The 27591-nt window shown below is 39.2% G+C and overlaps 1 protein-coding gene across 19 annotated transcripts in view; it reads left to right on the forward strand.

Annotated features, from left to right (window-relative positions):
• The window catches only part of LOC100650792 (polypyrimidine tract-binding protein 2), a 421711-nt gene that overhangs the window by 242129 nt on the left and 151991 nt on the right, over positions 1-27591 (forward strand). For 12 of the 19 annotated variants that reach the window (XM_048413316.1, XM_048413312.1, XM_012317493.3 and 9 more), the window contains one exon: positions 14516-14569. The exons of the other annotated variants lie outside the window; for them this stretch is intronic. In XM_048413316.1, coding sequence (XP_048269273.1) covers positions 14567-14569 — 3 coding nt within the window. In that variant the 5' untranslated portion in view covers positions 14516-14566. The remainder of the gene's footprint in view (positions 1-14515; positions 14570-27591) is intronic. 19 annotated transcript variants of the gene reach the window in all.

Here is a 27591-nt window from a genome sequence, read left to right on the forward strand (position 1 = left end):
AGAACTTGTTTGAAACTTGCCTCGATACCTTTTGCAACTTTATCGTGCTTATCAACGTCGAGACTAACTATCATTACTTGGTTACCAGCGTTATCAGTGACATTTATCTGGAGCCCTGGCGTTATTTTAATCCGTTTTTACGGTCGACAGGCTTTCGATCTACGAACTCGATTGCTGATTACTTTCGATCAGAACGATCGCATGCTCGGTGTGATTGAACGATCATTGCTGTTGGAACGAGTCACGGAAACCGAAAGTGCGCTGCAAGTGCCAGGATATCGACGCCAACTCCGCGAATTCGTCATCCTTCCCCGCTTTATCACCCCTTTTGCTTCTACTTTTCTCGCACTTTTCATTTTTATATTCATCCACGTTTTGTTTCATTTACTGCGGCTATCGTTCTGCGTATATCGCGTGCCTCGACGATTTCAATCTTTCTAGATTTTCTCACATTTATCCTCGTTTTTTCTTCTTTATATACATGCTCGTCGTATTGATAGAAAAATCTCGTCTCATGGCGTTCATGATTTCGGTCGTTTTACTTATTTAAAATAAACTCGAGGAGATCCTTAATTAAAATCAGTTTGTCTATAACTAAAGGAACTAGAACAAAATAGAAAAGTCGATAATTAAAAAGAATGACAACGTTAAGAAGTTTCATTGCCGACGTTTTCCGTCCTCTTTCAACTTTCAAAAGCTTAAAAAGGTGAGAAAGAGCAAACTACCGAATTCATTTTAATCGAAGGTACACACGAAATTTTAAGCCAATTGGTCAAGTAGATTAAGGGATCTTGGACGCCGTGTTAAGCAATATAAATATGAGGAAAACGTGTTTAAAGTTACATCAATAGCAATTATTCGTATAAAAATTTGTCAAGAGCAGCTTCCTGAATTTTGGGAGTTTAGATACAGGGTTTTGCGCACATACTTTTGAAGCTATATTCTTTAAGAAAGTGCAAAGAAAATGATCGATCTCTTTCAAAGGCTTACGCTAGAATACCTCCTTAAGCGACTCAAATGCTAATTAAATGAAGGAATGTTCCATGAAACGCGACAGATGTCAGAAAAGGAAAGTAAAAAAAAAAAAAAAAAAAAAAAAAAAGATGGAAGATGGAAAAGAGACGTAAAGCGAAGGAAAGAGCTGTGAAAGCGTTTGTCGCCGAATGATCTGGCGGAAAGGGCGTGTAATTAACCCGGCGGACAGCGATATTGATTCCGGCCGATATTAAAATGATATATCGCCGCCGGCTAATAGTTCAATATTTCATGCACGCTTACAAACTGCGGCCGGCCGGCCGGTTTCGCATGGACGTCGGGGAGATAATCCGCGCGGAAACGGCCGCCCTTCAAAACGATCCTCCATTTACACGGTGAACATTCGAAACAGAATGATTAATGACGTTATCGTGGAACATGTAATTCCCCTTCCCCCATAAACCCCTCTCTTGTGCTACGGACGCGCTCGTAGCGTCATTTTGCAGGTTGAAAATGAGCCCCCCGAATTGAATTCGAGGACGAAGACGTGTAAAGGGAATCGAAGACTCGAGAGTATTTATCATATTCTGAACTCTAGTCGTTATTGCCATCTAGGGAAGTTACGAAGAATTTTTATCGGATTAACAGTGGAAGAAGATTAGGGGTTGGATCGAAAGAACGAATATTCGAAGGTTGTTAACAGATGAATAGCGAAAGGAAGAGATACAGCGAGATTAATGAGAATAAGTAAAAATGGAATAAAGCAGTTATTATTAAACAGACAGTACAGTTACGCTAATTAGCGTTCTGGGTGTTTCTGTAGCGAATATTAAATTTAAATATTGTTTAATTTCATCTTCACTAAACATGAGAATCTAGTAAAATTTATTTCAGCTTCTACTCTCTTGAATTTATATAAATGCATCTAGATTTCTACCTTCTACATTCGTCAGGTTCTATCTAGAACTGTAATCAGTGGGGTTTGTCTAATCTATGTAAGTTTATCTAATTATCCGCACCAAGTTCCAGAACGCATTTAAATTAATCTGAATTCCTATTCTTTAGAATTCGTCCGAATTTATCCAAATTTCGTGTGATTGCTGAAATCTTTGGTTTAAAGTTAGAATTTTAAAAGTTTAACGATACTCTACGGGTAGAATTTTTGTCAGCTTGCCTCGAATTCGACGAACAGCAACGCTGAAACTTTTCCTCTATTGTCAAATTGTCACGTTAGAGTTTGTTGAATCATTTCATTAAACTTCTCGAGTCTTCGCGTTACAGTTCCATGGTTTGTTTAATTGGCACCTTCGAATTGTCTTCGGCTTGTTAAATCGCGTAACGAAGATCTTCCTCATCTTATTCGACGTTTTCCTAGTTAACACATTATACTGGTTTATCTTATTAAAGTTACTAAATTAGCGTTCATATCATAAAAACTGTCGCTTAATTGATTTACCTCGCGCGAAAGGTAATTCCCAAGTAATATCTTGTTCTGTTTCAATCTTGTTCCTTATTTTTAAATAACAGTTTATGTAATTTGTGGTTACAATTAAATGTTTATTAGTAATCAAATAATCGACTCGATATTAAGACAGCATTATCATTTCGTACTCTTATGAAAACGTGCATCATTTATATACAAATAATTTCCCAATAAATGTTGATAACCATAACATACATGACATTAAACATTTAATACTGACATAATCCTGCTGCTCCGACACTTTAATCTCTATCCAACTACCGTTTCCCTCAAATTTATTCAGTTCAAATCGACTACATGATTTATCAACCTCCCATTATCAGTCATAAGACAACAATTCCCATTTGAACGAATTAAAGTACGCAAAAATGAACGTATAAAACTGCCGTTAATATCCATATTCTTAACTACTGATTTTACGAAAATGATGTCTACCATTAAACAAAATTAAAAAATAGCAAAAATCCAACAGATCGCTGAAATGGGAACTTGCAAAGATTATCCGACGACTTTGCGACAAACCATCCCAGATTATTCAAATTGACATCGTCGGAAGAGGGGCAGTTTACGCTTTAAAATGCCGTTCGGTTCGTTCCGATCGGACTTCCGATTCCGGAGTTATCGTCGATGGAAGCGAAGTCTAATTTTTCTCCCTTCTCTATCTCTGTCTCGTTCGCTCGCTCGGACCTCTCGATCACACTCGCTCGCTCGCTCACTGACCTATCCCGAGCGAGCCACGTGTGCGCTACTCAATGACACCCGCTGAGTCAGCGGGTTTTTGCTACTACTAGTAGTGAGTACTCACCTCCAGGAAAGAATGTGGGTCACGCCGTTGACCAACATCCCTGCGTCTCGGAGCTCGCCTTCCAGATCCATATCTCGCGAACGGTTTGAGATATCCAGTTAAAATAAAGCGCGTTTTCAACGACGTAGTCTTCTCAATGTGCTCAATGTGTCGAATGGATGGAATCCGTGGAGCGTATTTTGACAAGAATTCATGAATTTTGCATCGAATCATTCCGTTTTTAACGAGAATTTACAAATCGTTAGGCTGTATTTTAGAAGGAATTTGTGAATCTTTGGAGCATATTTTATACTCGATGTTGAGGTTATAACAGCGTGTGTTATATAAAGTTTTCAGGCAGATTGTCGAGGTAAAATTTCTTTCTTTGTAGTAAGTAAGTATAATATAAAAATTTTCTCTTATAAAAGATGCATTTCAAGACATCAGATGCTGTACTGGTACACATATTGATTTTATTTATCAATTAATATGCGTTTGGTGAACGAACGACGTCGACAGACTCATTTCGTAGGAACTTTTTCTCGCGATTTACCTAGTAGTTTTTAGGTGGTCTGGATTAACGCATGCCTTCAAAAGGCTGTCGTTTCCAGTCTCTGGCGAGTTTCTGCTTCATTGGCCGCTTCATTAGCAACCGCGAAATCAAAGTTTTTCGTTCGAGAAAGAGAAACGTTTGAGGAAAAGTTGCTGTTAATACCACACGAAGTATTGACAAACTGGGAACATTCCATCAAACGTTCGATCAAATCTTTTTTATCGGACCGTAATTATTGCACGCTAGGAAATTTCATGCTTGATTTATCAAAAATGTTAGAGAATCTGTCTCTAAAATCACCTTTCTATTAAAAATCAGCCTTTCCACAACTATGGCCCCGTACAACCACCAACCATAAACGTTTCGGTTATGGTCATTCATCGAAATTAACCCTCCAGCCAGCTTTCAACCTCTTTATCGTGCGTCGACGATGCAACGAAGCCGGAAAACGAAACAAAGTGACGAAAGGCAACGTGTCATTTCGCTGGACCGAGTGTTTGCGCGTTCCACTCGATACCCTCGCGAAGCTCTCCACTTTCACCCCTCCCGCGACGTATTTGGTGGTTCCACGTTTTTGTTTTGTCGTTTGTTCTCATCGCCCTCACCCCCCATTTTCTGCGACACACGTTCATCTCGCGGAGGAATGTTTTCTCCATTTGAGGTCCGCTCTACGTTTTATGAGAAAGTTTTATTTGCGATTTTTTCACGCAGCAGCGTGCTCTTGCATCGACTAGTATTTGAATACTGTTTCTGGAATCGGAGGTTTTAGTTGTAGCTAGGTTTGGTCGATTTCTTCGCAGATTTTCTAATTTTTCAATTGGGTTTGTTAATTCCCTGTGGTCGCAGGTAGGTTTGGTAGACTATCATGAGTAGATTTAGTGGGTTTTTTAAATTTGTTTGCTCTTTATACGTTGAGTGGTTTCTATTAAATTTTTGAATCGATGGTTTTTGTTTCGAATCGATCGTTTAATAAAACTAATTTAACTAACCAAGTTTAAAAAACAACTTGTATTTGTCCTGTTTTGTGGGTTTAAGGTTATCGTGTTGAAAATTGCAGGTTGTCTTCTTGACACGTGTTAAATAATATATTATAACACAGAAATATACATAAAGTGAAAAAATCACGAACCTTTTCTAGCTTTAATCAAAATTAAAATTAATAACATAAAATGTTACCAAGGTTCTCGACTGAAATAATAGGAAACGAGCTGTCTGCGAATTGTTCACCCCTTAAAAACAAAACGTTTAAAATCGCCAACCTCAGACCGCACATTCTGTCATGTATCTTAGTGCTTATTCTGATCTTTTCAATTACCGGTATCCGGGCTGGAAAAACCGGAAACAGCTCAGTCAGCCTTTGCTTTAATTTCGTTCTATCTACCCTTCGTATCATTATCTCGTATTAATAGCTGCTACGTGTTCTTGAATATCTACACACGATGGTTTCAAAGCAAATTTTCTAAAATTAAACGTTTTGAAATTTACGAAGTATAAAATAAAAATTGATAAAAGAAACAGCTTCGATATTCGTTTTGCATTTTCAGGAAATATATATATTTAACGATATAGTTTATTACTAATATTTATCGCCTAATCGTAGTTTGTACGGACCTTCATCTTTTTTCGCCTAAGGCTAAAAAATATCGTATTCATTGATAATAAAACATTATAAAAAAAATTCAGTAACGAGTTTAGAATATTCTCGAATGTTCGAAAGAATTCGAACATAACGAGTGGAAAATTAATTTCGCGGAAATGCCTTGTCACTGTTTGCTCCTGTGAAATTGAATGAACATGAATTTTCTGGATTCTGTTTCGAGAGTCGAAACCGAAATCTCTTGCCGATTATTCCGGCTGGCTCCATTAAAAGTTTCTGGTAAACTCGATTTACTTGTAGCCGTACGAATTGGGAGAAAGGAACCTCCATTTTCGATGTTTCATTTCGTAATTAGCGGATTGGCCGCTGATGGATGTGAATGGTGGAGATTATTATAATTTCAGAGTCGAAAATATATTTCTGTATGTATACGTTGGTGAAATAATAAATTGATGAAGTAATTATGATCGACTGTGTCCTTAATAATCGTATTATTCCAGTCATTATCGTATGAAAATATATGCAAGTCCATCGTTATTGTTATTATTAAATGTATTATTAAATGTATATTATTAATTATGCTCTCTTGAAGCATAAAATTCCTATAATTAATTATGATGATTTTTCGTCCTAATCTTTCGTTCGATAGTTTCCTAAATCGTTAAAAATTCGTGTAAATTGCTAAAACTATGGCAAGACAGACACCACATCCAAAAACCTGCACTATTCCTCACTGCCATCTCGAACGTCTCTTATATGCCGTCACTGTACACTATCGCGTATCTGCCATTGAACCGAACACTGGTATTTATTCTAGTCCTTGCCTAATTCGTGTAAACGTAACGAGAGAAACAAGCAAGAAGCACCAATAGTATCTAAGACGATTGGGAAACATGATTTCCCGGCGGTTATCGGGAATCAGCATCCGGCGCGGAAATACGCTTGGAGGGAGCGTAATTCTCCGGTACGTGGGTCAACCGATCCTCTCCTCTGGCGTAGCGGCGTAGAGGAGGAAGCGTATTACGTGGGTTGGCGTGCAAGAGAGTCGGAAGAAATAAGGGATGAAAAGCGGGCCGCCTGGTGAATCGAAGTCGAGGCACCAGCCTCCGGTAATGAGAAAATCACAAAAGCCCGGCTGCCAGCTGAATGGCCTCCGCCGTCGATCCTTTTCGTCGGATGCTCCGATCACCTTCGAGTAATCCGTTTTTCAATCTTATCCACCAAGGGGAACAAATCCTACGACGCTGGCGAGATATCGCGTTCCCATCGGTATCGAGGATTAGCGTGCATTGTGTCGCGGTAATGACGCGTTCGAAAGGCTAGAGGGAACTTTCGAAGTTAGTACGGCAGTTTACCAGTGTGTTTAGATGTGTGTGACTCTTGGTAAAGGGTTTCGTGATAATCGGACTGCCGGATTTCTATGCAGATTCGTCATTTTACGAACTTAATTATACAAATGGGAGCAGAGAACTTCATCCATTGAACATTGCAACAAGTACTGTATTTTAATTTTAGCGATTTTAGTAATTTTAGTAATTTTAGTAATTTTAGCTTGAGCTTTGAGAGGAATTTTTGCTTTTGTTTAACGTTTAGTTAAAAGTCTAGATAAATTCCTTTCTTGGCAGTGTCGTAGCAAATTTTGCTATATTTTTCAATTAAATTTCTCGTAACAGCAGAAAAGAGATTCGACCTTTTTATCTGTATGAAAAGATATTGAGAGATTCTTGAACTATTGTAATATCAGATTTAAATCTCCCCCCCCCCCCCTGAAAACCTGTCATTCTTCCTTAATGGAGCGAAATCACAAGCTGACTTGGTTTTGCGCAGAACCGAAATAATCCCGGGGGAAGTTTTTTGGTTCGAAATTACGGTTTTCACCGTGAACGGACATAATTAATTAAATTTCTCTTAACTCTAAGTCACTCTATTTCTTGCTTAAAATCTGGTCTATCTTTTAAACTCCGACTTAAAGTTTATGAAAATTTTCTATACAGCTGTAACGAGGAACATAGTTGTGGAATTTTTCTCCCGACTATCCAGATATAACGCTTGTCCCTCGAAGATCAATAAACAAAAGAAAGAAAAGAAAAGACTAGTATCTTAAGATTAATATCTTATAAATATTAAGAGCTATAAGTACTCGCAATTATTCTGTCAAGTATCGACACTAAGTAATCGATGTTACTAATAGTAAGGCTATCCTCCAATTAAGTTGGGAAGGACTCTAGCACAAATACGATCGGCACGAAGAAAACGTTGAAAAATCGGCAGAATGGATGAAATACCATAATATATAAATGACGAAGAACTATGCAAAATATGTAATACGCTAGGACATCGACCAACGCTATATCAAAGAGATATCGTTACTCATAGATCTACTCATATAGAAACCTTTTTGCTGGGTAATACCTGAAAATCAGCAGTGATTTTTCGACGTTGCCAGTCCCGTCGTTATTTCATCGGGCGAACGAAAATGTAAATTGGCCCTCGGCTTGTATTGTTGGCTGCTCGGTCCTCGCAAGTAAATTAGAATCACCGTGGGTATTCGAAACTCGTGAGGCGTGAGTTACGATGACTGCATTATAGTCGCGATGCATGCGTATTGCCATTGCCTGGAGAATCGGAGGAAGATTAATAGAAGGACGCGTTAGGATTCATTAAGTTCTTGATTAAACGAACTTCGCGGTACTAATGAAGATTTATTTTTTCCACGGTGAAATCACCGATGAACGGCCACGTATTGCTTGTTCTGTTGACCCTTGTTTTTTCTATCGATTAGTATGTAAGGTGTTTATTAACCCTTACGTTGTGTCAACGTTGGATTCGTCGTAGAGTATACACTCTGTCGACCATAAATATTAAGTTGGGTGATAAATTCGAAAGACTTTCGTTTCGTATTAGGAATTATAAATATTAGAAAGTGGACGAAAGTAATTACGAAGAAACGAAAGGTTTCTACGTGTGTATTAAAAAAATTACACGGTCGTAAAGATCAACTTCGTATTGGAACATCTACCCTGTCTAAAATGATCGTGAAAATGTCACATATTTATTTGGAGATTAGCGAGCTTGTATTTATTTTGCGTTTTACATTATAAATCAACCTTCAAGCCTCCGTCTGCAATCCCTTTTCCCAAAGAAGCAACACAGAACTCTATAAAATGAACGTAAACCCGGAACCAGTAATCCTCTTTGACGAATTTACCTTCACGAACATCATCGTCAGAACGTTCCAAGATGCGACGGCAAGCGTGTTCTTCATTGTTTCTTCGCCGCGTGGTAGAAACGTCCACCGGTTACAATACTAATTGGTAGTCGGTGATGGACAGGTTGGTAAACAGCGGTGAAAGCATCCGGAGGGTGGCTCCTTGCCACAAAGCCTTCTGATCGACTTTTCCAACCCTTCTGCAACGTCTCTGCTCGAGGTTGTAACAATGGGGGATGAACGAGGAAGCATAACGACTCGCGTAAATTGGCGGCAAAGCTTCCCGCCTGTCTTCTTTCACAACCTCGCGATCCTAGTTCGAGCGTAGATCGAATTTTGCGTGGGATTTTCGTTTGATTTACGACGAATATAAGAATTAATCGTGGAAGATAGGAAGATAAGCGATTTGGGCTTGTTGCTTCGTAGCTAGCTCTTCGAAAGATTTTCTCCGATTTGAAAAGAGTTTGTTGTTTTATCGCCATTGTTTTTTGGTGGATTGATTTTTAGGTAGGGAAATGCGTAACGCGTTGTCCTTAAAAGGGTTGTCGTCCACACTTGTTCTTGTTGACGACATTTCGATTCTTGGCTAATTCTCATTTCAGACGACGATGAAATTTTTAAGAACATAATAAATGTTTATTATTTTGGCTGGCGTGGAAACAGCGGAATGTTGCGTTATAACGTCTGCGTTTTTCTTGCGCCCATTCTCTACTGCATTCTTCTTAATTTACGTTCTTTTATTACAACATCGTGCCCTATCTTGCCGCCGGGCACATTCTCCCTTATAATTGTATAATAACTCCATTATTTCGTGACAAATAATTATGAGCGACGCCGCGCGTCTTTTTTATATCTGCGCTCTTCCAAACTTTTACAAGACGTTTCTCATTTATTCTTTTGTTGTTATATTATGCATATATAAAACATATATTTACATTTCCTGCGTATATAAATGATGAAAATGGAATAATTAAATACGCATAAGCTGTCCTTTACACACTTTGCAAATTCGACGGAAACATTTCTCTATTCGATCTAGAACAATTTACGCAGAAATTTTTGCCTCGATTTATCAATTTAAGGTCGCATTTCGATCATTAATCATAGCTTACACAGCCCTCCGATAATTCGAAATATTATTCTTCCAATGCTTCAGAACCACCGTTAGCTTCGATCCATCAAGTAATAAACAATTTCATCGAACGGCAAACACCTTTTGCTTGAAAAGTTTAAAAAATCCAAATCTGCTGGCAAAAGAGCCCCGAGAAAAAACACAAATTCCAATTTCTCTGATTAACACACACTGTGCCTGAACAGCCTCAAGAACGTCCCTAAGAAACCACCCCTTCCAGCAAAGGAAACATTCATCCTCGTCAAAAGAAAGAAGAATCGTTCGTTTCTCGAGAAGGCCGCCTTAAATAACAAAACACTTGGTTCACTTAACGGCGATGGGGTGGCTGTATCGACACTCCGACCTCCTCCTTCCCGGCAACACACGTACAAAATACACAGCGTTAAAAAGACACACCTTGGCTCCGCTACGGATAGAAACTGTCACGACTACACGGCCGTACACTTAAGACCGTGCCACACTAATGCATGTACACTTAAGTCGGCCGCATAGAACCCGACGGTAACTGCAGCTGCTTACAGGGGCTTCCGACAGTTTCCACCAACCCCCACTGTACGCCCCCATTCCACGTCATTATCATCCATTTGCTAATACAACAAGATAAATTGCCCTGCCTGGCTGCAACGTTACACCCTGGCCTCCGAGTTTTCTCCTCTTCTACCCACCGTCTCCGTAACCACCCTCTTGAGCGTCTTTCGTGGAAAGGCGAAGAAGGTGGTGGTTGGCTCGCCCTGGAAGCGTTCGTTCCGCCGGATTTCTTCCTTCCTGTATTTCTTTTCTTTCTTTCTTTTTATCTTTCTTTAAATTCGTTTTCTTTCTCTCGTTCCTTTGTTTCGTTTCAGCTTGAGGGAATTAAGGTGTGAATGGTGAAACGCAAGGGTGAGATTGATTTTAGGTAGAGTGCAGAAAGTTTTAATCGTGGTGTGGATTTTTTTTAGGGTTTTCGTTATTTTAGAGAAATACTTACATTTGTATATCTTTGATTTATCTATTGGAAATGCTCGTCTTGTTATTTTTGGACAGGTGGAATTTTTATTCTGATTCTGCACGTGGTTTAAATATTCTTCTTCTTTTACCTCTTATTGTTTTAGTATCTGGAAATGTTCGAAGTGTATTAAGGGATTTATCAAGTTGCTCGACATATTGCAAATCGATTTTCATTTTTCTATACTTGTTTCTTTTTTTGTTTTTCGTAACAACCAGTCCTCGACTCGTCATTGCAAAAGTACTAGAATAGAAATACTAGAAAATTGTGCACAATACTCGAGCGCCCAGAACTCTGCAACAACCGCACAAAATACCCGCGAAACTCCTTTGAAACGGTTGCAATCCACCCTCGAGTCTAGTTTCGTCTTGATTGCCATTTACATGCGGCTCGCTCCGCCATCCCCATAAATAGCGAATATCGAAGGACGACACGATCTTATCGTGCGCTCGTTGCCAACGTTAAAGGGTGTCCGATAATAGCGGGGCGGGGAAAAATGCCGGCAATCGTGGAAGTTGCGTGACCAGCCTGATAAAACATCGACCCGTTTCCAACCGTTTGCGTATCGTTTCTCTGGTCGATCCCTTCTGATTCTTCTTCTCTTCCATGTACTTTTGCTTTCTTCCTTCTCACAATGGCTACAAAATTTACATGGACAATATCACGTTTATTATTATAGACTATGTTTATATATAGACCGCAAATAGAAATACCTTTGGGAAAACGAAGGATGCAAAAATGCATATGAAGTATCCAAAGTAGAGTACTTGTTATAATATTTACTATATTTTAGTATAAGAGTATATTGAGTAGCATGTAATGTAAATAAATATAGCATATTAAGAGTACTTAGAGTACTCATTATAGTACTTGTTTACTATTTACTTACTGCAATACCTATTATAATATAATATAGCTGAAGCAAACTTTTATTTTGCGGCTAATATGGCCCACGACGAATTTTTCATTCTAATTGGAATTTCCAGCCCTGAAGCTAATGCGAAATGTTCCATGGAATCACATATGGATATCCAGAATATCTAGAACGTTTCCTTCGTAATGCTATGAAGAAAACGGTTGGTTTCAATAGCATAGAGGTGTATCCCACGCATTGTGAAAAGGTCGAAGTAGCGATATTTGCAGAGAGCTGTTAATTAAACGTTACGTAGTTCAGATTGAATTGGCTTTCTTTCCTTTACTTTACTTCTCCATCCCCCCTTTCTTTTAAAAAGATTTCGAAAATTAAAATTAGATTCTGCAATTTCGATATGTTAAAAATCTTTGTAAAAAAAAAATGATGATTCCAAGACTTTAACAAATTTGTGATTGTGATGGAATTCGTGAAATTTTCGAGCGAGAATTTTTCTTAGGTTTCCTCGTGTTTGTAGAACGACCAGTAATTGAGGAAAGTCGTGATTCTTGTTTTAATTGCATGTAGAAGAATGTTTTATGAGAAAAAGTTCGAGGGGCTCAAAGAGAGGGATGTCTTTCTAGAAAACCTTTCTCGCGCGCGTAACTTTCCATATGAATTATGCAGTTGCTGAATCTTTTTCTGATGGAAATGTGTACATTAATAATGTTTCGAGTATTTTGATGAAACATTTGCGATGCACGTACATTTTCAAAGGAAATGTTGCTGAAATTCGTTGGTAAATCTGATGTTTAATACATGTTGAGAATATTTGGAGGAAATTCACGCGTGTCCCTTTTATTATTTATAATCTTCGTTGTAGTTAATCGCGAAAAATAGAAAGTTCCCTATGTAATTGCGTACTTTTTCATGTGGTTGAAATTTATTTAAAATTTAATTCTTAATTCGTGCTGAGAAAATTTCTAGAAAATTCACACGAATTCGAATTCTTATTATTTATTATTATAGGTTGTTGTAACGACAATTTCTTCGTAAATACTATTATCGCAAACATTCTTCGAAATTAAACTTATCGTTTAGAAAACTAAATGAATGAATAAAAAGTTTAAAAGGATTGTGATGTAAAGAAATCGTAGCGTGGAATCGGTAGAATCGGAACGTTAACGTTGTATCCGAGGATAGGAAACGATGCTAATAAGCGAATTTTCCTGGAAAAGCAGGTCGTGCGTGACAGCTCTTCAAAACGCACGCACAAATTGGACATGGCGTGACGAGGCCAAGCCCGCGGCTTCGCTTTTCAAAAGGAGCTGCATTTCTACGGGGGATGACGCGATGAAACTGCCAGCTTCTGTTCTTACGCGAATTGAACCACGCGTGACGCAAAACTTCTGTCCGCGTTGCTATTTTTAAATTTCTCTGAAAATGTTAATTATTTTACGGTGTTCCGTGGTCGAAGAGAATTTTATCATACTTTTATCAATATCTTATCTCTTAGGACTTTTTAATTTTTACAAATTTCGAATAATTCACAGCTTTCTATGATCGTCCGTTATTTTGTGATTTTTTACAAATGTCTGATATTCTTTGCAATGTTTCCACTTTTTTACATATATGTAAGAATTGTTTAATCTCTGATAATGTTAAGTATTCCGCGGTTTTTATCGAGTAACGTTGTTAAATACACATATTGGCTATTTTACAAGTTTTTCGCAAATATCGTTACGCGTTTTATATGTCTTTATAGATATGCTGTAATTCATGGATATCCCATAATTTTTCACGAATATTCTCCAGTAGAAGCGACATTTGATAAAAAGAACTTTACCTCGAAGTATTATTCTTCGTTTCATGAGATGTACAATATTTAACATACAATGAAGAAGCGACTTGTACATGTGTAATAGAAACATCGTACATCTACGATATTATGTTTATAAATCGTGCGGGTATAGTAAACCAGCGACATAATTTTTCAATCGCGACGTGGAGAATCGTTCTTTGGAAATTCTCCGCTCCCTCTGTTGTTCGTGTACGGCTTTTGTTGTTGCTCGTTTAAATAGACCGCGGGATATCTTGGCGAAATTGATCGACTGACGCGGCATTCACTCGCAGAATGAGCGTCCCGCTGATATAAACGCATTCCCGTGGATTAATTTCCGGCGTCTGACGATGCGTCGACTGTTACTACTCGCGGACGCTTGGTTCCACCGGCTCGCCGATTATTACAAGAAGAAAACGGCCGCCGTGCTCCTAAATAAACTTCATTATAGTTTAATATTTATAGTTTACTATTGTACTATAAATTAAAGAATACACGGTCTTGTTTAAAAAATTCGCTGAAAATTTCAAATGTTGTCCTTTACTTCATTTATAGAACTTAGTTTGCAGAAGGTTTTAAGGCTGGAAATAGCAAGGAGATGTTCATGAAGCATTTTGTTGAAATTTGGAAGAAGGGGAGTACTTCATTCTCGTAAGAAGAAATTGTTAACGCTTTTACGAAATGTTAATAACGATGCGAATTTAATAACGATTTAACATACAATCGTACATATCGATTTTCGAGTTGTCGCCACGAAGATATTATCTTATTCGTTTATCTTTATAATTTGACCGGGAGAGAGCAGTTATGCGGCTCTTCTGACTTATGTGGCACCGTGCTGTATCCTACAAACTGTGTCCTGTTATTACTTGTGTCCTCACTACGAGATTTCCCAGGGTTAAGAATTAAAAATGAAAGACAGAAGAACGCTTGGACCTGTTTTACGAGCATCGCTGTTCTTGTCCACGAATCTGATTTAATTATGTTCAAAAACAATTTCCCGGTTCTTCCGGAAACGAAATTTGTGAAAAAATTCGAAAAAATTGAAAACAGTTTATTCGAAGCTTCTGAAAAATTCTAACCTAGTCGTTTGTTTTTTTGCTTTCAGGTGAGTGTCCCGGAATTCCAGTACGCTCGAGGGACGGGCGCGTCCCTTACGATGGTAAGCCATAAAGCACTGTACCCTGCGCCTTCGTGCGTCGTGCAAACCGCTTTGCTCGTGCCACGTGGCCTGTTTCCGCGCGCCAGTCCCACCCTAGTTTCTTATTCAGCGAACATAGCACGCGAACCTACAGACATCCTTATTAATTAACTTTTCGCGATACGTTTCTCTCGCTTCAGAAGTTTAACAACATACAACGTTACGATCCGTTTCTGACGTGCAAGAGGAAGCGAGAGGGATACGTGCGTTGGACGTCAATAGTTTTGATGGATAGATAGAAGGAAGAATTTCAGTAATAATTTTTGAAAAACAATTATTTATTTCTTCGAAATTATAGCTTTCAGAAATTAAAGAGGAGGGTTAAGAAGTGTTAAGGATTTTTGAGGATATCGAAAGGCATGAATTTTAGGTTTGTTTCGAGAGTCTGTAGAGAGAAATTTCTGTAATTAGAGCGCAATAGTTTTCGGAATTCAGGACAGAAAACTTTTTCAACGTTGAAAAGATGGAATTAAATATTCCAGTTTGCATACTTTTCTACACATTCTAACAGGGCAAGAAATACAACGAGCAAGGTATTCCAAGTAAACAACTTTTATTGAACAAATATAAAAAGTTAAGCGAGGTTGACAATTTTAACAGTGAAAATCAGCTCTCGTTCGGAAGTTTCATCCTCTTACGTTACTGCCGCTGTAAAATAAGACGTATCTCGAGAGAGAGACGTAGACGAACGTGTTTGTATATCGTCAGAATGGCCACCAAGGGAACGCATATAACCAGCGAAAAATCGTTTTGTGTCACTGGGATGAAACGTGCCCTTATTGACGTTGGATCGATATATTAACCTTGTTTTATATTGATAATATGATAGCGTGACACGAGGTAACATATGCTAATTTTTTCACTAAATATATGTTTGCAATAAATATCTTGCAGTTTCTATATACATTTTCAGACTGCTTTCAAATTTAACCAGTATGACCATGACATCCGTGTTTCTTTAATAGACTGCGGATATTTATGAAAATTATATTTTTACAAATATAACTAAAAGAGCTAGTTAGAAAATTGTTTCGCTTGTTAAATATTATAACGGAAATTTTACTGAAATTTTATTGCCTTAGAATTGCATAAAGAATTGTTTTACGCGTTGAATATTATAAAAGGTTACTTTTTATGGACGTCTATATCCTGGATATTTTGTATATTGTATTTTAGATAGTTTTCCGTGTTACGTGCATTGTTATCTGCATTCTGTGCATTTTCGCACCTCCAAGTTTTCCATACATGCATAAAAACCCGCGTTAGCGGCGCTAATAAAACTTCAAAATATTTTATGACACATATACGGGTTGTCCCATCTAACTTTGTCACCCGGAATATCTCCCTTGTTTTCGATAATATTAAAAAATGCTTCAGGAATAAGTCGAATGTCTTCCCTAGAAGAACGCGTAGAAGACGTACGAAGATTACCGATGTTTTTTTTTATGGAATCGTATATTTATCTTGTCAGAACTAATCATGACGAGTTATGGCACCCCTTGAAACCGTTCAACCTGTTCGTGAAACATTTTTTAATACTCTGAAAAACAAGCGGCATATTCCAGACGATAAAGTTAGACGGGAGATACCCCGCATAATACGTACGTACATACATAAGATGTATAATACATACATAAGTGTCCAAAATACTTTGGTCGGCAAGTATCTATTATCCAAAGTATCTCATCGGTATTATCTATTACCTAAATTCTCCAAGAGTGGAAATTTCAAAGACAGTCAATTTCTGCTGGAGCAGAAATTCCGTGAAAGTGGAGGATCTTCCCACGTAACAGACACTTCTAGGGCAGATAATTCGCCGAGGAAAATTCCCCCACGGATAGAACAGTTTCACTTACTTAAACGCTGATTCCACGTCGTTTGTACGTCGCTGAAATAACGAGAGATTGTACGAGACACCAGCCGCGTTACACGTATACACAGTTGTGCCGCGTTTGATGGTGGAAGTGACGGTCTTAAAGTGTCTGACGGAGGAGAAAAATGGAGGCACGCGACGCCCGAAAATCCGACCCTATTTCGCTTTCAATTTGTAGCTCCTCAAAGGGGTGTGTAAACAGTTTCCAGAAACAGTTTTCTCGTGGTCTTGCGTCGCGCGAAGTGTTTTCTTCGTGCGCTTCCACAAAGGAACCGCGAGACCGGCCATTCACCTGCAAAGGGCCGTTTCTCTCGATCATTTTAATAGAACACACATCCCTCGTTATTTATTTGATACGCGTATGTGTCTAAGGGAACGTGGTTCTTTTTCGGAAAAAAATATTTGTCGATATTTCCGTTGAACAAAATTGTAATACTGGTTTGAAGCAACACCGTTAAAAAGGTCATCGAACGTAATCATGAGAATACCACAAAACGCATGATTACCAACAACATAGTTCAATTTATAGTCGATGTTTTTATAAAGAAAAAGTTCCTTTGTTTTATTTCGTTTGAATAAAATTGTAATACCGCGTCAAACCGATAAAATTAAAAAAGCATCAGATAAAAAGAAACATAATTACGAAGAAGCCGCGGTACGCGATTGTCAACTACACAGTTCTGCTCGCGTTTGTTCTCTTCTTTTAGGAAAAATATTTTATCTTTTTATTTTATTCGAACAAAACCGCGATACCGGATTAAAGCAGTAACGTTAAAAATTCATTATACATAAACAAACGTTAATTAATAATCAACGATGAAGCCATATAACGCATAATTGTCGACGCAGTTGTCGAACAAAATTCATCGCGCAAACGTCTCCTTCACCCCCGTCAAACCCTCGATTCGAAGAAAACGATCTTCCTAGTATAGTATCGATCACTCGGCAGCTTTTTGCTCGTTAAAATTCTATTTCGCCCAGGGTAAATAGCAAATTATGCTTCGAAAGCCCAACGTCATCCCCTCCTGCGGCCTTCGTGCATGTTGTGCATACACATCGATTCCACCGAGCAACCCCTTCTCGTCTGGTCGCCTACCACCGCAGCCACGTTGTTTTTTCTTCGTTCTTTTAATGGAACTGTTGCACAAGCCTCTCAGCCCTCGGCCGTGGCTTATCTTTATTTTCCGCATAAACGAGGACAGGCCTTATCAGCCGGCTAAAGCCAGCGGCTATCGTTAAAGTCAAACATGTTCCTGACATGTTCCACACCGCTGCAAGTTGCCTATTACCACTTACACCTGGTGCCCTCTCTCCCTTTTTCCGCCTCATTATCGGCACACTTGGTGTCTCTTCATCGTGCTGTAACTTCGCCTTATCGTTTTTCCTTTTTTTCTTTTTTTACTCCTCTTTCCGTTTCCTTTTTCGTTTTTAGGGTATAATTGTATCTTTCATTATGATATCGTGTACGTGGTGGCGGAAATGAGAATTGGTCGAGTGTCGAGTAGGAGAAAATTCGTGGTTTTATAGTATTTTCTGTATAATCGTCGTAATAAATTTGACCGATCTCGCGAGGATATAGAATAATTGTTAATTTGAAAGAAGTTTCTCGCTGCTTCAACAGACACTTTAAAGTTTCTACGTAACCGTTCCAATAAAAGAACACTGTCTTTCTATGTTCTTTTTGTCTTTGATGTCTACACGAATTAGTTGCAAAAATTTTGGAAATTTCAATTTTCCCTATTTCTCTGGTCCGCGATCCGCGTCGCGGAAATTACCAGGGTTTTTCCATTTGAGGAGAAAAATTTGCAGGAGAAAATTCCGTGAGGCGAACGCTTTGATGTGTTCCAGTGGTGAAGAGAGTTGCGAAAGAAATGGGAGAGGGTGTACTTCGTGTTCTCGGGAAGACGGATCGCGAGAAAACGAGCGGAATCTCGCGTTTTGAAAGTCCGTTGGACGAAATGGACCGCGTTTTACTTTCTTTTTCTTCTGATATTGTTCCTTCTTTTACTGGTGTTCTCTCGTTACGTCTCGTGCAGATCGATTTCGACGGCTTTAAAGAATCTTTTTATGCAAGAGAAAAAGTTATCTAGTGCTAATTACTTCGCAGTTCCGAAGACTGACGAATATTGGAATTGGTGGTTGCAGAGACGATTTATTCAAAAATATATTTATTTAAAAATTATAGAAGAACGGCGTTTGTTCGTTCAGATCGAAATGAGAGATAATTTTTAAATCGATCTGCCAATTATTTATTAATTAATTAGAACGTGCTATCAGAAACATTCATGTTAAAATGGAATTTTATATTTTTATATTGTTTGCGCATTACATCGAAATGGAATGGAAACGTGGATGTGACAGAAGACCAGATTTCCCGTTTCGATTCGTAATTTTCGAACATATTTGAAGAATACGTTTTAATTAATATGAAACTCGCGTGTGTGTTCGTACAATAAAATAGGATACAGGGGGATATTAATCTTTCATTTGGTTTATGGATCAGGAAACCCTGGGAGCGGGGGATTTTAATTAATTTTTCAACCATGAATTCATTGTTAAACGATGGACGTTCCTTTTTATTCTCGTACTGTTGAATAATATTGTTATAATGTCACGTATTGTAGAGACGAATAACAGCTTCGAAGGTATTATTATTAATTGGATCGTCTACGTATTTATGATAATGGAAATTTTATATTGATTATTAATAATACACGGGTCTTTCAGGAAACAAGCTTCCGAACTGCATCAACGTTGCTTATATTTTTATGATTTCACGATTTCATGTATTTAAGACTTGATCAAGATATAGAACAGAGTATAAGAGACGATCGATGGTGGTGTAGCACCAGGAATCTCTGTGTTCTCATCGACAGCTCGTAAAGCGCGCGTGGTCCCGAGGAGAACACCGTAAAACAGTCAACTTGCTGTTTCACATAAAGTCCACTCGCCATGGCCACACGCCATCCCCATAAAATTCAACCATGGAATGTCGTTCGCCTCGAAACATGCATAAGTCATTCGTTGAACTTTCCTCTTATCCCTGGCGATCAGTTTTATTCATCGTAAAATTGTAAACCGTCCTGACCTCGAGTGATCTGCTCGTGAATTCTTGCTCCGTCCACCATTGCCAATACCTTTTGAAGGAATTTTTTATTCTTTTGACACATTACCTACGAAAATAAGTAATATTCGAAATAGATAATAAACCCCGACTTTCATAAAAGAAGACAAAGATAAGAAGTTTGAGAAAGTAAAAAATAACCCTTACACGATCAGAATAGTAGAATGATCACAAAAATTAGCATTTCTAGAAACTCACCCCTTTGAATAATCCAAATTATTAAATACCTGAAACAGTTAATAAGCATTGTTTACTGAAATTCCATCAGAAAGTAGAAAAAGATAAAAATACAAGATATCGTACAAGATTAAAAGAATTTGAAAAACAACCCTTAAATACGGTTCCAATTACTGCATCGAGAAACTTACCCCTTTGACGCGTCGTTTCACGAGTGGTTGATTAATTAATTACGCCCGCTTTCGTCACGATATTCGTCAGGATGATTGATATTCCTGCACCCTCGAGAGGATAGGAACTTACTACCCATGGACGTTCTTTTGCCAGCGGCGGAGAAGCCGTGAAAAATGTGGACACCTCCTGAAACTGGCGAAGGAAAGGCAGGTGGGGTCTCGTTCAAAGCTCGAACTCGCGAAAGTGCAGGCTCATTTCCGTATACAGTGTGAATAGCCACGATCACGTTCGACACCGTGTCAGCCGCATTTTTCATCTAACCGGAAGACCGATGAATGGCGACAGAGTCGTTCGAAAAGAGATCGTTTGTTCGCTCTACTATTTAGGGGAGTTGCAGGCCATTTTTGTGAACATTGAATGTATTTCGTGTGAATTCCATATCTTTTCCAGCATTCTTTCTTTTTTATTTTTTTGTATCTTTTGAGAATTATTTATTCGAAGGTATTTTTTGGAGGAATTTTATACTTTATATAAGCGTGGATTTATCGAAAGCAAAATATATCTTTATATATCCAAACTTCAATTGGAACTTTATGAAACCATGCAAAATCACTCCAAGCACGGTGAAAAATACCATAAAAAGATTCCTGTCTAACCGACACATATTAATGATCTGATATTGAGACTAGAATATTCTATGATCGAGTTTCATGATTTGAAGATATTGCAACTTCTAATCGAACCTCGTCAAACCGCATAAAACCACGTCAAACGTAAAGGAAAGTACCATAAGACGATGAATAGTTAACTCAAACGATTCGGAATCGAGCGGGTCTCTCTATATTCCAATTTTTCAAGGAGCCAGCTGGTAATTGGCGGCCGTGACTTCACAGAAGAGGAAAATCGTTCCGGGATTCCCGGGATCGGAATCCCTCGGGCACGTTTCTTCTCGTAGCTGCGTCATTTCCTTCGCTCGTGGCAGGGCTGACTCGACGAATGGAATTTCCATGGCGAGAAATCTATTCTCGCGACGGGCTGACGTATTCGTAGCTCAGTGAAAGTAATCTATCATGTGACGGATAACGCGATATCCTGGCTCACGGGGATCCTTCGCGCGGAAGCTGGATATCTCTTGGATCTATTGTAGATTCGTATACGTATCGCGTAATCGAGTTGAATATGTTTCAGATCAATTGGGATATAAGGTTGGTGAAGGGGTTGGAGGGTAACTGCAGGTGATTTTTTTAGGGTAAAAGTTTCGACGGACGTAGATTTTTTCATTTAAGCATTGGTCGAATTTCCTTCGATGTAATTGGCATTGCTTTTTGACATTTATGTGGTTTCTTTACCGAGATAAAATGTAGTTGGCGATTGATATGTACTTTAACGATCAGCATCGTTAATTGCACTATTTTCGTTACACTTGAAAAGAACGATACGATAAACTCAGCTTGATCGTATTTCTCTATTAGCGTTCTAACGTTTATGAGCAAGTCCGTGAGCTTCGTAAATCTATGTCTCGGAGTGGCAACACCGTGCATCTGAATTCTAAACAAGAATTACCTTACGACGTTCTTTCTCACACGATAGAAGAACATTCTAACCCTGTAAAGAAAGGAAACCAGCGCAGCCGAATATCCAACCAGCTTATCCCTTTTCCAGTCGATTTACGCGCGAAGTTCGCGTTCGTGCAAGGAAGTGAATCGTTTATCAAGCTAGGAGGGCTAATAGATAACGCGCCAGTTACGTGTTCGAGGTTCGATCGAATCCACTTTATCGGGTACGATCGAGCAGTAGCAGCTGCTGCTGGGGTTTGCAGCGCCAGAGTTCCGGCTGCGTCGCACCGGAAGTGCGTGCGCCTATATCCAATCGTTATCCTTACGTAATCCTTCGAACAACTTCCCCATGTGGATCCTTGGAAATTTTGAACGTTATAATACCTGCTCGTTATTAGTATTCGAATTATAATAATAAGAATCTAAGACTTGGTTTTCAGAATATGGTGCTAGTTTTTTATACAGTACATTTTCTCAGATAGCTTCGATGAAATTTTGTCGGAAGGATGAAAAATTAATTTCTGCGTCCAATTACTCGAAGAACTCCGGGTAAACTTATCACGACCCATCGGTTACACACCGAACAATCCCGGAATCACCCTTAATGTCATCAAACACGTAGAAACCTTCCATCGAATGCTCCTCGAGCAGCGACCACCGTCGAAACCAAGAGAGAATCTTTTCGAGTTTTTCGCCTGTGTCGATATCTCCAGGAATATCGTGGTTCTGCCGCGACCAGAAATGGGGAAGGGTCCAAAGGGACCGGTTGCTATTTCATCGAGCAGAGAGTTTGGCTTCTCGAGCTTCTGATGACTCGTGAAACTCCTCGAGACGACCATAAGCCGATATATTTATTGCTGAGATACTTCTAAGACTCGTCTCTCTCCTCGCCTCCTCTGCCGATAGGGGTTGGAGTCGATTTACTAAATAAGGCCGGAAGTGGATTGCCTGTGACATCGCCGTCAAACTTCCACCGCCTTTGAAGTAGGATTTCAAAGGACTTTTCCCCGATCGACTCTCTTTCTCACGCTGTCCCCTTCTCCCTCCTCGATGATAAGCGAGGAAGTTCGAACAGGAAAGGGACAGGAAATTGTAGGCTCTGCCGCGGTTTAATTAAAGAAATTGGTCTGTGATTAATGTGCTGCGATGGATTGTACCTTTCTGAGGAATGGAAGGGGTGAGACTATTTCTCACGAACGGTCGACGATTAAGATCGTCGCAGATCCTAGTTTTACAGTCGTTTTCAATGACATACCGATTCGCGAATATTATAATTGACCGTATTACAGTGGTAAAATTTGTGATTTTTCGTAATACTTTGATACGTTGTGAATTTACAGCTGCGCGTTTTTCCGACTTAAATCGTGAGTGTTTTTTTATGAAACGTATGGACTAAAGTTTGCCTGTTGCCTTCAATCGCGTATCTTGTCAATTTCCATTCTAATTTTTTCGATACGTGCCTTATATTTTAATCGTCGATGGTTATAATGTCAAATCGAACGAATACTTAGTAGGTGAAACAATTCTTTACCTTCTATCTCCGTAATTACATTTTCAAAGATGTGAATTTGCAGGAAAATCCGCGGTATAGCGATTAGAATGAACGGTACTAAACAAGTTTGGTATAGATCGTTAGTTTCTCATCCATTCACAAATTTTGTACCGATACTCGTGTATCGTTGACGTATTATAAGTCGATCAAAACGTTCACGTACTTAGGAGCGTACGGTATCGTATCCTCGACGATTGCAACGCGATTACCGGAAACGGTGACGGAACTATCGCGAATGGAACCGGGTCGACGCGTGTTTTTCGCTGGGCACAATCGTATCGCTCGCGGTTTCCACCGCGTTACAAACGCTCCGCCATTCTCTACGACCCTGTTGCACGGCCTGCTCCAAAAAGATAACCGCGGACACCTCGTTTCCGGTTTCTCGGTTGTATACGCGGCGGCGAGCGACACGCAAACGAGGCCAGGCCGCATTATTGCGCCCCGTTCCTCGTCGACTCGCGGGTTGGAGACGACAAAGGGGGATGCTGCTGAAGAGAAACTGGCACGAGCAATCTTTTTCAGGCACTTCGAGGAACCCACTGTGCGCATGATGCACGTGTTATTGAAATAAGCGTCGCTGAATGACGTTTCATCGTGTCGTAACTCTGTTAGATCGCGAATTCCGATATCCGAGGGTGGATTAGAAAGAGTATTTTATCGCTTTACGTTGATTCGTACTCGAAGAGATTTTTTACCGATGTTTGTCTCGAGTTTTTGGAGCTGGAATTACATCTTGTATCTACCAGGGTGAATTAGAATTTTTGAAGATTTTTCCGTGCCAAGAGACTACAATATCGATTTCAGTTCGTACGAATTCGAAGTTGCAAGATTCGGATGTTTTATCAATTTTGTTACTTCAAATTGATTTGAATTTGGAGGACGCGGAAAAAGAGATTTATTGTGACGCGTTTTGTGATTTTTAAATTCAAGGTACGGTACTAAATAGTTACTACAGTACCAATGCTTGTTTCTCCATTCGGCGTAAAAAGAAAAGAGAACGTGTTTGTAGAAAATCATGTAAAAAAACATGGATGATTATAGTGGAAATTTGAGAGAAGGGATTAAAATGGACGATCTCGGAAGCGATCGAAACCAAGCGGAACCGTCGATCAGCGTTAATCGGTAATCCGGCGTGGATTTTATCCAGCGAGTGCCCGTTGGCGATCGTTACATAATAAACGATGAATTTTCATAGCATGAATATGAAGCGCGGCTAATGAGCGCATTAATATTTGCTAGTCGGCGTGTTTTGCGCCCTCCTGTCGACGGCCCCTGCATAAATTCCCTCCGCGAGTTCGTTTCCACTCTCGTTCGCTCTCTTCGACGTTTAACTCGTCGTCGTTCGTCTTCTCTGAAACGAGAAATCATCTACGAAACGAGAAATCATCTCCGATTTATCTTCCATTTCTTCCACTTCTCTTCAACGGGCGCGTGTTAAACTTGTATTAAACCAATAAACGTATTTTACTTTCTTTCGCTTTTGTTTATTTTTACGTTGGACGGAGTAAAGGCAGGCGAAGGAAGGAATTTTGTCCGATCTATGAATATTTAGTTTGTTACATTTTTATTAGGGCGCTAATGCGGCGTTAAGAGAAGCTTTTTTTTTACTATCGAGCCAGAGTGTAAAAAAGGATAGTAAAAGATTTAACTTAACTTCCGTGTTGTTTATTTATCTCGAGGAAGATGCGAATTTTTGCATAAATATGTACGATCTTTCGTTACGCTTCATTCACAGTCGAAAAGCTATATACTATCGGGCGAGCTACACAGTAACGTTATCAAATGATAATTCTTAAGCTCCAACAGTCACCATTATCCCGAAAGTATCCCCCAACCTCTAAGAATCTTCCAGAAATCCTTTCGAGAATTCACCCCTCGAATCATCCGAGAGATACCCCTTCTTTAACAAAGCTTCCCTTAATCGAGCAGCCTAATTTTCAATGATACCCAAAGAACTCGTTCACGAGCGCGAGGAAAAAGTTTTCTGCCAGCGAGGATTCGTTGTTTCTTCGAACCCCTATTCGCATTAATCACCGACCGGCAGGAAACCGCTGGTCTTCTCTGTCTCTGCTCCTTTCTCTTTCTCTCGCTCGGCAGCTGATTCTCGTTTTGTTCTGGAACTGCAACCGCCGGTTTAATGGATTTCCAGCCTGAAAACTCGCTGGATTATGCCAGTTTGCCGCGATAATCGTTGATAGGGATCGCTGGAATTACCTTTCCTTCGCGATCACCTGTTTCTTGGCTACCTTCCCGGATTTTTCACGCTTTCGAAGCTCCAAAAGAGAAACTGTAAGGGGTTGGTTTCTTTTTTCAAGCTGGCAACAGCGAATCTCGTTCGTACGTGTAATTTCTGAATGGTTCAACAGCATTCAACGATTCAACGGTTCGCCTGAAACCAGAATCGAAACGGTATTTGTAACGACGATGGAAACAATCCATGGAACAACGAGATTCTCAGTCGAAGAATAGTTGGCAGCAGTCAGTTTCCGTTTTTGTAATTATCCTAGCTTATCCTATCCTAGCTCGGGCCTCGTGACCGCAGATAAATTTTCGGATGACGGGAAGATGGATGAAGGACAGGGCCGAGGGTTGGCCAGGGCAATTTAAAGCTGCAAAAGATGGACTATTTAAATTTTTCTCACACCTCGCGGGTAATTGCCCGCTGCTCGGGTAATTGCTCTACATCGATACCATCTCTCTGCAAGTGGTGCTGCTCTCTTTCAATAGGAAAGTGGAATTTTTCTCTTAAACGTTTATCGCATTCTTTATTCTTGCATTCTCTTCCTCCCATCTCAATTTACTTGATTTTTGACCGAATTATTTTTCAATGCGAAATTTGTTCGATTCTTTCAACAATTTTCAATGTAAAAAGAGAGGAAAAAACTGTCAGAACGAGTGATTTCTCGTTTCTAGTTCAGCGTAAAGTTCTTTTTCCGAATATATAAAAAGACTGTTTAATATCGAGGAACAAGTTCGTTATACGTAACGTGCGTCTAAAGCGTCATTAAAAAATGATTCAATTAACTCGGTAAACGTTGGCCGTCTATCGAAAAACGTTTAATTAAAAGAAGGAGGAAATTAGGCTACGGGAAAGTAGTTTACACTATGCGATGTATTTTTCACTTTACGTCCATTCGAGAATATTGAATCTCCTCGAACTTTACATGAACATATCATAAACCTGTTTATACGGCATACCGATAACAGCACGCCTTATCAACGTACACGTAAATCTCGTCGCGTGGCTCATCCTTCCCCATGTTATATCGTGTAATTTTCCAGAATAGGGTTCAAAGTATTCTTCTTTCTTAAAAAAGATTTACTCGTCGATCTTTCGAAGCATGATTTATTTCGGTCAGGTCAGAGAGTCTACGTTTTGGAATGTTGTTTAATTTCCAGGAAAATCGATGGATCATAGAACGAAACGACACCATAGTCGGAAGTTAATTAATGCGACGTGATCCGCCCCGTTACAAGTTAATTAGTTTTATCTGAAATTAATCCACGTTTTATTACTATAGATCCCCGCTGCGTGAATTTTGATCGACGCACCGTTCATTTAATTAAATTTTCGTATTTCTGTTACATTTTCGTTTTCAACCATATCCTTTTATTCTTTCGGCTATTTCTGCAACGTTAAATATTAACTTTTTTTATAAAATGCATTGTAATATTTCATTGTTAATGTAATTAATTACACTTCCCTCTATTTAAATTTTAGAATTAACGAAAAATAACAGAATGAGATTTTATCGCGTGTTCCCCAAAAGCAAATCATTTTTAACCCCGAATGAAATAATGCTATTATATAAACGATGGCAATTTGATCAAAAACGTGACACAATCGTTAGAAAACTATCGATTCTATCTTTTCCGAGCCACGATCGACATAATGACGGTACTAACGAGCCAAATATCCAAAGAAAATAATCGGAGATTTATCTCGTCCAACGAGAAATCCCATTACACCCCCGTACGTGGGCTGATACTTTAAGTAAATAAATAAAAGATCGCCAGGAGAACTGTCAGAAGGGGCGAAGGCCGGAGACAGGGCAAGTTTTCACGCAGCTGCGACGAGAAAAACTCACGAGATAAATCTCGTGCACGTTCACCTGTAACGGAGACGCCTCCAACCCCCTTCGGCCCCCCCGTAGAAAAAGAGGCGGGCGAAAGAGTGGCAGAAATAATCTGGAAGAAACGTTCCTGGATTATTAGGGATTTCCTTTCTTTTTTCTTCCTGTTCTTTAGCTCCTTTTCGGCATTTTCCCCGCAATCACTGTCTACCCTTCTCACTCCTTTCCCGTGTTTGCCTTTTTCTACCTTTTTTTTTCCTGAAATAACAAGATATTTCTAATGAAATATAGAATCCGTTTGTTTCAATCTCGGTGGTTTTCGAATTCTAAAATGCTCCTCGAAAGCTCTACGTACTTTTACCAACGAATCAATGTATCGTTGTTACATCGTTCGTGTAACAAGGAATACAAATTTCAAGCTGTTGCTCGAACAGTACATCGAAACATCCCACGA

The sequence above is a fragment of the Bombus terrestris genome, chromosome 16 (genome assembly GCF_910591885.1).
Source record: "Bombus terrestris chromosome 16, iyBomTerr1.2, whole genome shotgun sequence".
NCBI lineage: Eukaryota > Metazoa > Arthropoda > Insecta > Hymenoptera > Apidae > Bombus > Bombus terrestris.